Source organism: Onychostoma macrolepis, chromosome 04 (assembly GCF_012432095.1).
Source record: "Onychostoma macrolepis isolate SWU-2019 chromosome 04, ASM1243209v1, whole genome shotgun sequence".
NCBI classification, from domain to species: Eukaryota; Metazoa; Chordata; class Actinopteri; order Cypriniformes; family Cyprinidae; genus Onychostoma; species Onychostoma macrolepis.
The window spans coordinates 18,444,975-18,460,653 of NC_081158.1; the positions used below are offsets into that span (position 1 = coordinate 18,444,975).

Genomic DNA, 15,679 nt, shown 5'->3' on the forward strand with positions numbered 1-15,679 from the left:
ATGAATTCGTCTTCGGATGATCTAATTGAGAATGAATATTACATGTTGATACCTATGCAACATATTAGTGTCCTAAGAATCTTTAGTAGTTTTTGCATTAACCCCAGGCAAATTCCATATGCAAATGACCATGTTCAGAGACAAAGAGTCCTAAACTTTCCCTCCAAAATTGAAAGTCACCAGAGGTGTCAAGTAACGAACAAATACTTCGTTACCTTGCTTAAGTAGAAATTTTGGGTATCTATACTTTACTGGAGTAATTATTTTTCAGCCGACTTTTTACTTCTACTCCTTACATTTTAAAAATAGCCTCGTTACTCCTATTTCATTTCGGCTTGTCAGTACGAAGATGTCCGTGGCAGAGACTCAAGAAGAGAACTCGAGCGAAATGTAACTGATGTAGATTACCCTGTTGTTGTACATACAGGATTGAGTCCAAAGTGTTTGTTACATCTTCTAGTTAAATGTGACATTGTTGCCATTAGCTATAGAATTGAGCATAGTACAAACCAGGAAGGTATCAGGATTGAGTTTATTAATCACTTGGATTAATCATTAATTTTGACAGCACTAATGTTTATTGTATATAGACAGGGGTGCACATAAGTGGTCCGCAGGTCCGCATGCACGACCAAAATTAAAAATGCGCTGCGTAAATAAGTTTTGACAGCGCATTTGCGTACCGACATGGTTGACCATTTTAGATCGACAAACTGTACTGTATAAGATTTCTATCCAAACTGAAAGCATAATCTAGTCTACCGCTGCCGTTTTCAAAGCAAAACTGTCTGTGACATTTCATACACTGACGCAATTCCATCAGCAGCGCTAAACCCGGAAGCGCATAATACTTACTTGCCGGCAACCCGCCAAAATAAAAGCTCGCTGATTTTACGTTTGAAAATGATGAAAATTAAAATTAAAATAATGATAATAATAAAAATATTAACATTTTATTTTTAAGTTTACTATGAAATAATTGCATTTGTATTATCACACTTGATTATTTAGTTTATTTTTTTTAGTTAGTTAATTTATATATATATATATATATATATAAAAAATGAAGTGCAATAATATTATTATCACTATTATTAATTAATTTTTTTATAGTTATAGTTTATGGGTCACACTACATGCCATGGCCTGTGTGAGGACCAAACCAAATCTCCAGGTGCTCATATGAGAACCAGGCTGAAAAACGTATGTGCACCCCTGTATATAGACAACCATACAAGGGTAATTGTTACTAAGCCTGCCCTGGGTACAGCAATTTTTTTGTCCGTTGCCCTCACAGATTCCTGCAGCTAAGCTTGGGTGTACATTTACATTCCAATAAAGGTTAATGATGACATTCCTCTGAAGTTTGACTTTTTGCACCATTACAATACTTATAGGAAACTAGTCATCATATCTTCCGCTCCATGAAACACGTTAATGCTCAGTAGTACACATATATGGTTCTTTAATGTATTTGCATTGTACTAAAATGCGTTAATTTTTAATGGGCATATATGCGGCTGAAACAGGTAGCCTAGTGCAACCCAAATTTTTCAACATTAACATTTTAATACAACATTATAGTCATTATGGCCTTTAGAAAAATGTTTTTTTGAGGAGGTGGGGTAGTGCACAATAGGCCCCTGGGGCGCGGCCTAAGCTTTTGTCCTTAATGGCATTTTTTTCCTTACATTACTTTTACTTTTATACTTTAAGTAGTTTTGAAACCAGTACTTTTACACTTTTACTTGAGTAAAAAGCTTGAGTTGATATTTCAGCTTCTACAGAAGTCTTTTTAAACCCTAGTATCTATACTTCTACCTGAGTAATGAATGTGAATACTTTTGACACCAGTGAAAGTCACTATTGGCTCTTTGACAGCCCAGAGGTGTGACCTCTATATTAGATAAAGCTCTCACATCAGTGAGCCTTGCAGTCTGTGGTTATTTTAGATCCTAAGAGGATGAGGAGGATGTGAGCTCCTCAGCAACCCTTAAGTTTTTGCACCAGGCCTTGCGGCCTTGACTTTCCATTCAACCAAAGATCCTCGGATCTCAGCAGATCTCTTTCTTAGCTCTTTTTTACTCCCAATCACCACCGAGCCAGAATAACATCTTTTGGAGTTCATCACCCTTCAAACCCGGAAGAACTTGAAGAACTCCAACACCACCAAACCTTCAAACCATCATAACTTTCATCCGAGACTGCATCCAGACACACGTTCAACGACCAAGGCAATGCAACTAGACCCCGTTGTAAAACAGCACTGATGGTTTTTAACTCAGGTGGTTCTGACTCATTTTTCCATAACTGCAGTCTCTGGTTTCTCTATTGTCTTCATTCATCCACTTTAGCTCCCCTTTGCATGTACGCGTGGGTGTATGTTTGTTTGTTTGTTTGTTTAGATTAGTTATGTGTGTTAGCGTTTAGTTAATAAAAGTTGTGTGCACAAATTACATGAGTTTCTGGTTCTGCCTTGCAAATGAATGTCTCGTTACGATTTTGACCCTCGCTACATGCTCTAATGCATTAATAGAAAAGTATTTTCTGTGGCCACGTAAATATCCTTTCTTAGAGTTGATATGAACTTACACTGAATGTTCGCTGATTAGTTGATGGCAATTTAATTCTGCTACAGTTATTACTGTCAGCTGATATAAATAATTGTAATTAATCATAATAAATTGTAATTATTTATATACCTTTTCCTTTCGAGCTGATTTGCTACAGATATATTTTTTTGATATATTTTGATTATTATTAGTAGTAGCAGTAGCAGTAGTAGTACTGATGTTATATAGAAATAGTATAAATATAAAAATAGGTAATATGTTATTAGATTTGACCAGACCAGACGAAAAGGAACTGAACGGGCAGGAACTAATATACACTGGATAATTAACACACACATCTGGACGAAATCATAATCAAACTTAACAAGGACAGGAAAAACCGTACAAGGACACAAGAGGGCGGGAAACACATGACACACGACAGATGACTGACATATATATATATATATATATATATATATATATATATATATATATATATATATATATATATATACACACACACACACACACACACACAAATATATAGACACACAACAAATACCTATTATAATAAATAATAATAATAAATATTATAATAAATAACTATTGTTTGTTGTAATAAAATAATACAACAAATAATATTTTATATTTATATTAATTGCGATTAATCGTTTGACAGCATGATGTCAAACGATTTATATATGAAGAGTTCAGATGCAAAAACCTCTAAATGCCATCTGAAATTTTCTTCTAAAATGAGCATTTTTATTTAATATTTATGTTCAGTTATTTCACTTTAATTGCATAGAAAAGGACCTATATATTGCCATTAGAGTAAAATTACTGAACCTAAATATAGGAGCCTGATAAAAATGCTCATTTTAGAAGAAAATTTCAGATGGCATTTGGAGGTTTTTGCATCTGAACTCTTCATACATATATATATTTGTATGTAATGTCTAGCATAATATATATATATATATATATATATGTATGTAATGACAGGTAATGTCATTAGATTTTTATTATTTTATATTAACATTCACACTTATTCTTTATACTTTATTTATATTTCTGACTTTATTTTCCATTATTATTATTTTTCAATGTTTTTTACTAATTTCATTATCTGCTTCAGCAGTGCAAATGCCTTGGCAGTACAAACCATACCAAACCAATAAAGCACACTAAACTGAAAATAAAATTGAGATAACAGGCAAACAGCTTTGATAAAGACTCGTGTTAAGTGAATATGAATTTAATAGAGCAAAAATCACATTAACACTGTCACACCCACCTTGTGGCCTCTCCAGTCCAACACCATTCTTCAGACACCACTGCACTGGCAGGATGCCCGGCGAGTCAGCGTAACACACCACATGAGTGGGCGTGGCTTCAGCTGTGAGGTCATCAACTGTGATCTGAAAGTAGTATTCATTATGGACCTGCAGAACAGAGAGACGTGTGTGAGACAGAGAGAGACTGATGTCAGGGTAGGTGGCTAGTAATTACAACCTCTAGCATAATAACCCTTCATCTAGTGTGTGTGTGTGTGTGTGTGTGTGTGTGAAAAAGCGTACTTTAGTTACAGACACAGGGCAGATGTGGAAGGGTTCCTTGGGTGACACCATTTCAAGCTTCATTCCTGCCCTAAAGGAGTGTGTGCTCAGGTCAGCGTGATCCTGAAACACACACACATACAGATATCAGTTGTGACAGTTATCAAGAGCTTTGTGTAAAACATTGCTCTAACTTTCCCAAAACACACATACCTTGAAGACCTCCAGTGGAAGGGGACTTTTCAAGGCTTCAGTTGTGGCTTCATCTAAAGCTTCGGTCCATTCTGAGCTGCTCCTCAAATCACACAGATCTGAAAGAGAAAGAGAGAAAAAAGCTCATCTATCCATCCATCCATCCATTATTGTGTAATTTTACTATATATTATGTTATTTGCTCAATATAGTATTATCTTACTTAAAATATTATGTATGGTTATCAAAGTAATCAATAGACTGATCAATATGCTGATTATTACAATACTGGATGTCTTAATACAGATTGTGAGTCTTAAGGGGCACTTAAATAACTTTAAATAACCCGATGAACTTTGGGTGATTTCCAGGGTGATTGTCATATGATTTCCATATGACAGGTACAAGGTGGGGGGTCGTGGCCTAATGGTTAGAGACTCGTAATCCATAAATGGCTGCCCACTGCTCCGGGTGTGTGTTCACGGTGTGTGTGTTCACTGCTGTGTGTGTGCACTTTGGATGGGGTAAACGCAGAGCACAAATTCCGAGTATGGGTCACCATACTTGGCTGTATGTCAGGTCACTGTCACTTTCACTTTCACTTTCAAGTAAACAACTTTGATATATGTCTCATGTGACCACCTCCAACCAATAGGAGGCTGTAAAGTAATGTTTAATAAAGTCTTATTTTGACATCTCTGCTTCTCGAGCTTCATTGACCACATTGAAGAAATCTATCATTGGCTCCGCGACACAACACCGTCCATCCATCCATATCAATCCATCCATCATCCATACTGTATATACACATAACTGTCCACCCAATATTTATTCATCCGACCATCCTCCACTCATCACTCCATCCATCCATTTAACCAAATATTCTCCCATTTATCATCCAATTATCAATTCATCAAAGTGTTTTTATATATTCATCCATCCACATAGTTTATATATTCATCCAACCTTCCATCCATCCATCGATTTAACCAACTATTCATCCAATTATCCATCCACCTATCAGTCTATTTTCATCCATCCAAATTTATTCAGCCAATTACTCATCCCTCTGTCCATCCTGCCCAGCGTTTTATCATTCTTTCATTCTGTCTATCGCTCTGTCTGCACTACTATCCATCCATCCATCCATCATTCTGTACTTCTATCCATCCATCATTCTGTATTCTATACATCCATCCAACTTTCTGTACTTCTATCCATCCATAAATACATCATTCTGTACTTCTATCCATCCATCCATCATTCTGTACTCTATCCATCCATCCATCTTTCTGTACTTCTATCCATCCATCCATCTTTCTGTACTTCTATCCATCCATCCATCCATCATTCTGTACTTTTATCCATCCATAAATACATCATTCTGTACTCTATCCATCCATCCAAACTTCTGTACTTCTATCCATCCATCTGTCATTCTGTACTTCTTCTATCCATCCATCCATCCATCCATCCTTCTGTACTTCTATCCATCCATCCATCCATCCATCCATCCATCCATCCATCCATCTATCATTCTGTACTTCTTCTATCCATCCATCCATCATTCTGTACTTCTATCCATCCATCAATCCACCCATCCATCATTCTGTACTTCTTCTATCCATCCATCCATCATTCTGTACTTCTATCCATCCATTCATCTATCATTTTGTACTTCTATCCATCCATCCATCATGCAATGTAACCAAAATAGTTTTTCTACTAAACAGCTACCTGTTTTTTTGTTTTTGTTTTTTAAAGTGATGCTAACACCTTGCTTCTGAGAAATGTAGTTAAACTAATTACTTAGCTATTTGTGGCATTGCTGCCTCTCAACAGTGCTAAGAGCCACAGCAGACACAGGTAATGACACACACCCAATCACTCTTTCTTCTCAAAATAACTGCTTAGAAACAGTCATCAATACAAATTCTACAGCAATGCTTTTGAACTAGCAGCAGCCTGAAAAATGTCTTGAGATAAACATGTAAGTTGAATAACCGATTTCTGACTGCCCACTGAATTCATTAAATTGAATTTTCAAAAATGTAACTGTCATCATCAGTTATTCCTTATACATTACAAAAGCACATCTGATAGAAAGGCAAGATCATGAGAGAACATGTCTGAACAAGTTTTTGAATTTATTTGCAACGTTTCCTTTAGGGAAATGTGAATTCAGATCCATGATAATTAGAGTGAGGAAGCCAGACAGGCTGCACGTAGAACTTGGCAATTGTGCAATGGAACAATTTGCATACGGGAGGGGAAGCCTCAAGAAAAATGCATGACAATGAACTGCACTGCTTCAGCTCAAAACTTTGAATGAATATTTGAGAAAGATTAGTAGAGGGCATGGTTCATTTTATAAAATTTAATTTTTATTATTTTTCATTTACATTTAGTCTACACTTATTTAAATCAATTCAACTTAATAATGCAGTGGATTAACACTGGCTATATTTATAAAGATCAAATACAGGTTCATACTCTCACCTGTGGGTGGTTTCAATGGTAGATTATTCTCTTTGGCCCAGCCGAGGGGGCGGAGCCTGGTATCAAGGTAGAACATCCACATGTCGTAGGCTGAATCATTTAATCCAACATAGTTGAGGCATAAACGTCCGCCGACGTTACACTGGACTCGTGCTGCCCAGTACACCCTGGGTTCAAAGGCATCCCGCACCTCCAAAATACAGCCTACCACAATCAGATCCACTGTGTTTTTACCTTTTAATGGCTAAGGTGAGAGAAAAAGAGAGACAAAGAAATAATATTATTCATTCAAGTAAATTGTTTGACAATTTCATTTGACAATCTTTGACAATCTGCAATGATTTGAACACGTTTTATGCAATTATTAAAAGCTTTTGTTAATGTCCTTTTGTTGCTATTGAGGTGTGATACGGGTAAGGTTAGGGACAGGTTTGGTGTGTGAACTGGTTTAAAAGGTTGGTTAAGGGGTCAAAAGTGTACAGGGATTAATTTGATATAAGAGATATAAGATTACTATCAATCTCAATCTGTTTATATTACATTGTTTTGATAAATGAAGTATTTTCTTAAAAAAAAAAAAGGTTTATTTTCTCCTCCTGATGAATGATTCAAGGATTATCCTGTTTATGATATACAGTAGTATGCTAATATCAGTGTTGAGCCAATAAAAGCATGTTTTGGACCCAACTACAATGTCTGTTACGGCTTTAGCAAGCATTTAGCTAAATGTAACTAACCTTTACACAAATGTTGTTACAGCAGCTAAAAGTTCAATGCCCATAAAGACAGTGAAAGATTAGTAAACATATATAAACATTTACAATTATGAATAGTTTCTACTTTAGATTGGGTACTGCAAAAAACATGAACAAATAATTAATAAATGATTTGTTAAGATGTGAAAATAGTAGAATTATACACAACAAACGAAGACCAAATATATGACCTTTACAGACTGATCGAGTTAATAATGTTCACCTATATGAATAAGTTCTTAAAATGACTAATTAAGCTGTTTTTTCACAACATTCATAAATGTAAAAAAAAAGAGCATTAAATAATATGTGAGTCATTTGTTAGCATTCAAAAGTACATTAACAAATAAACTTGTAATAATTGTATATAAATCATTAGAAGATTTTTTGAATTGAAAGTTGAATAACTTTTGTAAACTTTAACTAATGATCCATTAAGCATTATATAATGTTTGTTAATAATTTATTAATGAAGCTTTTACTCGTAAACCGTTTGTCAAAATCATTTGAAGATTTTTAAAAAGTGCAGGATTATATGAATTGAAAGTTTAATGACTTTCAGTTTTCATTTAATAAACTGTTAACCATTAGATAATGTTTAATAAGTACATTAGTAAACATTAACAAGCATATTCTCATATTTCTAGCTATGTAAATATATATTAACTAATGATCTGTTAAGCATTATATAATGTTTGTTCATGATTAATGAAAGTTATTATAATGTTACCAGTAAAAAAAAAAAAGTAAAGCCCGACATTAGGTGTGTAATTCTTGCTTTATCTGTCTTTTTCATAACTACCATTGTCTTGCTATCACAATGACAGGAAATGTTGTTTTGTTGCACAAGCCTGTCACATGATCTTTTACATTATACTCTTGTTTTTATTCACAACAAATTTAATACGCCATCTATCCTGATTAAAGCCCATTCCATTTTTCCTTTCACCATTATTCAGTGGTTTTTAACTGGTGGGTTACTATCCAAAAGTAGTAATAAACATGCAGCATTGTGGTATTTTGACACTAATTTATCTGTCACTTATCTATGTATGATGTTTGGCACTTGCGCTGTTGATTAGGCATTTACAGGTTTGTTGATTGTTAATGTTAAGAACACTTACTTTTGCACACTTAACATATGAATGTAAAATACACACAAATCTCATCCTCACCCCTTCAAGCAGGTTTGCCGGTGCTGTCCGTGAACCTGTGAGCTCTTTGATGAGAAACTCAGTCCAGTCACCGTATTTCTCTTTAATAGCTGAAACAGATCAAGAAAAAAGAGGTGTAATGAATTTTTCATACTATAAATTCAAATTCACAGACAATTCCACACTTTTGCGTCTGGAACTGATGCATTATGTTGCTGTTTGATAGTATCTACCATGTGCACGACTGACAGGAGTGTGTGTGTGTGTGTGTGTGTGTGTGGCTTTTAAAGTAATAATAATCTCTATTAATATTTGAATTAATATTACAGCTCTTTATTTTCTCATTTGTACCCCATTATGCATGGGTCAAAGATGCAATGCCCCATTTTTGTGTTTGCATCAAATTAAATTTACAAAAGTGGTTTTATATACATAGAAAGCATATTAAATGCAAGTAAAGTGTCTACTTTGATGTTTCAAATAACTTTTGTGAAAATAAAATGACAAAATATGGGTGAAATAATATTCCATCGCCATTTAGTATAACATCTTATATTTATGTAAAAATGAAACAACATTTATTCTGACCTCTACTAATTAGAATATACAAAAGAATAAGTTATAATACTAAGGGCCAGATTTACTAACAGCTTGTGGCAGCAAAAACTGTCTTTTGGCGCTAAAATAGTACTGTCAGGATTTACTAAAGACACGCAGTGAAGAATTAGCGCTGAAAAGGCATGGACACAGTTATTTTTGCGCCTGACCTTATTGAATATGAATTTGTAGGAGTTTCCCTTTCAGATGCGAAATTTATGAGAGGAGAGTATTAAAATGAATCATGCAATGCGATTTACTAACTATTACTGATATTTGCGCCTTTATTTAAGAGCAGCATGTCTTAAACTATTTTGCGCTTGAAATGGCTGCATTTGTTGTTGCTAGAAGGGAGAGGTTTTTTTCCACACGTATTAATTTATTTGGAATGCCAGAAGAATCCAAACATATTCTTAAGCTAATTTGCGCTGCGCTTGGTAGACTGCATTGTTCATTATGGAAATGAGATGTTGCATCTGTGTTCTTTAATTTGCGCATTGTCAGTAAATCACCCACAGAATTTTCCACGCCCATCGGTGCTGTTTTGGAATTGCGCTCTTTAGTAAAACTGGCCCTAAATTGTATTACATTTTAAAGTGCCCCTATTATGGATTTTTGAAAATGACCTTTCATGCAGTGTGTAACACAACTCTAAATGAATGAAAACATCCTGCAAATTTTTAAATCTGAAAGTGCACCATGTATAAAGTTATTGTCTCTCAAAAGAAAGAGTCAACTCTGAATCATTGAAACGAGTTGTTTTTAAAACAAATCCCAAGCTGTTTCACGTTGACGTCAACATGAAATTTTGCGTTGGTCTGAATGAAAATGCAAATTCATTCTTTGTCACAAGGTGCCGCTTTTGGAGCGGTAAAAATAGCTGTTTCCCTGGTAACGGCTGTACACAAAGCAGCAAACTGCACTCACAAAAGCTGCCTTATCAGGCATTACATGGAAATGAAATCAACCAATCGGAACAATCACCGCAGATTAGCGTCACGCAAAAGAGGGGTTTGGAAAAAAGAATCGCTGAGTGAATCATTTGGGAGTCGTTGAGCAAATAAGGTAAAAAATAAATGCATATTATTAGACAATGAAAGTGTTTTTGATCTTGCATGCATGCCAACCAGTTGTTGGGGACTCCCAAAACCAAAATATGAACCTTTCATTACCCATAATAGGGGCACTTTAAATGATTAAAAATGTGTTGCTATCAAAAGGGTAAAACCTAGTGGTTAGAAGGATATTGTCAAAGATTTAAAATAAAAATGTATTAATATTTTGGGGCTGCACTGTGATCCTTAAATAGAGTCTTTTAATGTCATCTAATGATTCTTGTTCTAAATATGCCTGACAAGATTTTTTTTTCGGTAAATCATGGTAAAAATGTATGATAGTCATTATTTTTTAGTCAGAAAAAAATAAACAGGATGCATTCTATTGTACGAAAAAAAATTAAAGCTGTATTAAACTTTTTAGTAGTAGTAGTAGTAGTAGTATTTTAAAAACCCCTTTTCGTCTCTGACCCACATACATCTGCTCATTTCAAACAGCAGTATACATCCAAAGATTTATGAATATGCCATTTAATAGACTTCCTCTCTCAAACATCTTCCTACTTCCTGCCCCATGGTGTCAGCCACATAAAATATTCATATATGCATTACGAATGTATATAACGAGAAGTCAGTTCCTGCATTTTAGCATCTACACGTGCCTAAACATCCTGCTTTCTGCATAATTGTACGCAGTATCTCCACAGAGAGAAGTGCTAGTTAGTTACGTGTTACAGAAAGACAAAAACACATTAATCGATGCGTTGTGCACCGTTCACACAAAACTGTACGTTAGCATCAGCAGAATTCACATTACTGAAGTTCTCAGCGTGGTTGCTGACTGTTAGCTTGACTCTGAGAGCCAAATACTGTCTCTGCCCTGTTACGTCACGACTGCTTCACTCAATAACACATGATACCACTCACGAGGGTGTGATCTCTGCCCTGACGGAGGATTTGAGTAAACAAAGACAGAATGAGAGAGAGAGAGAGAGAGAGACACAGACAGACAGGGGTAGGGCCAACAATTGGATTTTTTTGTATGAATAAAGGCTTAAAGTAAATTTTGTACCGACTTTTTTTAATATACCAATATGCAAGAATAAGCCAAACAAATCTCATAATAACTATGCGAACTGCAATAAAACTAAATTTGTTATTGATTTATATTTGATTTAAAAATATATCATTTTGAATTTATTAATTAAGGCCAATAATACTACTAACAAAATATAATTTTTTTAAGGAAAGGTCATCTTTTTGTTGAAGAGGATTCATTTAATAAGTTGTATCTTGAAGAGATATTTTACCTATATAAATAAATATCATAAATAAATAAAAGTCAGAAGTAAACAACAGCATAAATCAATATATTTGACTTGTTTCCTGTAAATAGCTACTGGATAATTCCTAAAATAAATCCTTAAAACTAGATAACCTTTACCAGAAAAGCAACATTGCATAAGATTTTCAGAGACTGTATTGTGATACGATTATTATACATTTACATATACAATTGCTTCAGCTTATTCCATCGGTAGAAGTGGAGTTTGAAACACATTTTACTTCCGTAATGCAACCTTTTTTTGGTTACACTTTATTTTAAGGTCCAATTCTTGCTATTAACAAACCATTAACTATGACTTTTTCCTCAATAAACTCCTAATGTGCTGCTTATTAATAGTTAGTAGTTGTTAAGTTTAAGTATCGGGTAGGATTAGGGATGTAGAATATGCCAGCCCGATCAATTCGTACATATTTTACGAGGTGGCAAATTCTTACGAAGTCACTCGTACGACCTCACAAATTCATACGTTTTTTGCCAAATCGTACATATTTTACGAGTTTCACAATTCGTATGAATTTGGACGAATGACCTACACCTAACCCCGCTCCTAAACCTACCCATCACTGGGGTTTAGACAAATCGTACAAAATCATACAAGTGAGGTCGTACGAATTCGTACGAATTAGCCACCTCGTAAAATACGCACAAATTGGTCGTGAGATAGCGTTGAATATGCTCATGCAGAATATGTGCTTTATAAGTATTAATAAACAGCCAATATGTTAACAATAGGCATGCTAATAAGCAACTGGTTAATAGTGAGAATTGGTCCCTATGCTAAAGTGTTACCCCTTTTTTAAGTTAAACAGTGGGTTTTGTGAAGTCTTTTCAGAGTCTAAGCAAGTTAGTATTAGTTATTACATTATAATTAAAGGGACTATGATTTATGGTTAAATTGGAGCGAACAAACAGTGAGTAAACTGGATTTTTTGCAGTGTGTTTGAAAATGTCTTTGCTCTGTCCCTGTGTTATTGTGTCTGTCGTTCTGCTTGATGTTTTACAGACAGGAATAGAGCAACTATTTTTACAGATACACTTTAAATTTGTCACCACACTTTTTTTAATAACAGAAGCAGTCATCAGAGACTCTGGCCATTTCCATGTAAACAGGACACGTATTTGTGTCCCTATTATTTATTTTCCTCTTTTAACTAGCACACTGGTTGCCTGCTAACTGTCTACTAACTACAGCCACTATAACAACTGTGATTACTTTGTAAAATATATATCTTGTGGTAAATATATTATGGTTTAAAAGGTATTATTATTGTATAACATTTGAGTTCATACTAAGATTTCTGACTTTTGATTACAGTTGTTTTTTTTTTGTTTTGTTTTTTTCAGGAGAAACATCTGACATTTGCTTCATTTAATATTATTGCTTTTTAGAAGCAAAACAAAAAACATAAGATCTCATTTGTTATTTTTATTTCTTATGGGATTGTGACTATGGCTACAAGAGATTTTGTAGATATTTATTCTGTAGACATAAATATTGTAAAGTTAGTTCATTCAAATCCATTGTGGCACTTTTTCTTTTGTTTCTTTTGGCTGAACAGACTTGTTCGAATCAAATAAATGAATGCATAATTTACAACAACTCAAAGAGACACATGAGCCGCTTTGCGTTTCCTCTTTTCTGCACTAGGGAGTCTCTATGCAAATATTCATTTTGCAAAAGCAGATTTGCATATCTTCCAACAACTCTTCTGTAAACAGCGGGGCCAGATTTAAAGAGTTTCCTTGCTTGTGTAATCAAAGCAATTATTCAAGAGAGGAAGGGAAACAAAACGCTGTGTGTTAAAGGGAGAGCAGCGTTGCGATACCGACTGGTACAGTAGAAACAACCTGTCCTGTGTGTCTGAAGTGGATAACACCATTTCCTGTTTGCCTGCCAACCACTAGGACATCCAGGTTACTATTTTTAACAGCAAAAAGGTCATTGCTTAATCAGGTTAACTCAAGGATATTTGACTAGTTTGTGTTTTTAGGATAATTCCAAAGGAAAATAACAACTATTTTATTAATAAATAACTAATTACAAATTTATTTTTCACAACACTGAAAGTCAGTCTGAATTTTCTTATGCTCGTTTTTAATTTAGTAGATGATAGATGGATGGATAGATAGATAAATAAAGAATGGATCAGTAATAAAATATTAAATAAAAAGTAAAAAAGACAAAATAATTAGTATAAATAAACATATAAAAGTGCATATACAATTTTATTTAAATATTTTACTATATATAGTAAAAATAAATGTATTATTCTTTTTAATTGTATGTGTAGATATAAATGTGTGTGTGTGTATGTATGTATGTATATATATATATATATATATATATATATATATACACATAGTTTATAATAATTCAAACACACACACACACACATATATATACAGTATATATATATATATATATATATATATATATATATATATATATATATTAGGGCTGTCAATCGGGTCATATGATGCGATTTCAAGTTTTCCTTTCTCTTTGAGTGTTACAAGCTGTTTGTGCATAGATAAGATCCCTGAAGTTGCAAAGACTAAAGTCTCAAAACCAAAGAGATATTCTTTATAAAAGTTAAGACTCGACCACGCCCTCCTAAAACGGCTCATTCAAACACGCCCCACATGTCTACGCCACGGTGTGGGGAGATTTGCAAAACATATATGCAAAGAAAGACGGCGGGACTTTTATTCTTGCTGTAGTGTTGTTGCTGCCGCCGGCGCCATGTCCTGGAGATGTTGTCTTTCTTTATGAAAGTGAAACTACTTTGTTTGGGCTTCCAAAAGAGGACACAACTAGAAATCAGCGGTTAAGTTGTGTTTACAACACTGTTCCAGAACAGTTCAACCCAAATATTCGAGTGTGTGCATCGCATTTTATTGGAGGACTATTTCCTGAATCTGGGAGTAGCCTGCCAGCTGTTCTCAAAGACTGTTTCTATAAAGTGGGGCAATTCCAACTTTGCAAGGACAGTCTGGCGCTTCTGACTCGCAGCCTGTAAGTACGTATTCTCGTTTAAAGAATTTGCCACTGACTATTCAAACTTTTGAGCTGTGTAGAGTAGTGCTTGTTTTTTGTCATTTCTCCAATCACAAATGCAGACAGTATAAGTCATTATATTCAGTAATTATGTCCCCACTGGATGCAACAAATGCCTCGTTTGTAATGGGTTATATTTTTTGTGTCATCGCGCCGGGACACAGCATCACAATACGGTAAGGGGCGTAACATTTCCGTCTCACGCTTGAGGTATTCGGCCAATCACAACGCACTGGATAGCTGGCCAATCAGAGCACGCCTTGCTTCTCAGAACGATGAGCTTTGTAAAAATCGGCGCGCTTCAGAAAGGCGGAGCATAGAGCAACAACAATAATGTAAAGTATGTGGAAAATAAAGTGTTTTTTGAACCGTAAACACATAAACACATTGCATTACACCAAATACACAAAATAATGTTCTTTTTAGCAACGTCATATGACCCCTTTAATAAAATTAGTGCCGTTAAAATGAATTTGCATTAACTTTGACAGCACTATAATATATATACTGTACATAGTTAATAAAAGTTTTTGTTTGCATAATATGTGTGTTCTGTGTATATTTACAGTATATATTTTGAAAATATTTACATGTCTTTACATGTATATTCATATAATTGATATTATAAATAAATATATTTATTATATAAAAATAACATATTTTTCTGAAATATATACATGCATGTGTGTGTATTTATATATACATAAGAAATACACACAGTACACATACATATATTATGTGAACAAAACTTTAATTTTGGATGCGATTAATCGCGATTAATCATTTGACAGCACTAATATATATATATATATATATATATATATATATATAATATTTAAAGACATTACAAACATGATTAATGGAATCTTGGGTGGGGAAAAAACACTACATTGTCTATTAATAATAA

At 34.2% G+C, this 15,679-nt stretch overlaps 1 protein-coding gene across 2 annotated transcripts in view; it reads right to left on the reverse strand.

The window, feature by feature from the left end:
• sfmbt2 (Scm like with four mbt domains 2) overlaps positions 1-15,679 on the reverse strand; it is a 52,485-nt gene that overhangs the window by 16,053 nt on the left and 20,753 nt on the right. For both annotated transcript variants that reach the window (XM_058773905.1, XM_058773904.1), the window contains 5 exons: positions 8,736-8,824; positions 6,806-7,049; positions 4,328-4,425; positions 4,136-4,237; positions 3,853-4,000 (listed from right to left, as the gene is read on the reverse strand). In XM_058773905.1, coding sequence (XP_058629888.1) covers positions 3,853-4,000; positions 4,136-4,237; positions 4,328-4,425; positions 6,806-7,049; positions 8,736-8,824 — 681 coding nt within the window. The remainder of the gene's footprint in view (positions 1-3,852; positions 4,001-4,135; positions 4,238-4,327; positions 4,426-6,805; positions 7,050-8,735; positions 8,825-15,679) is intronic.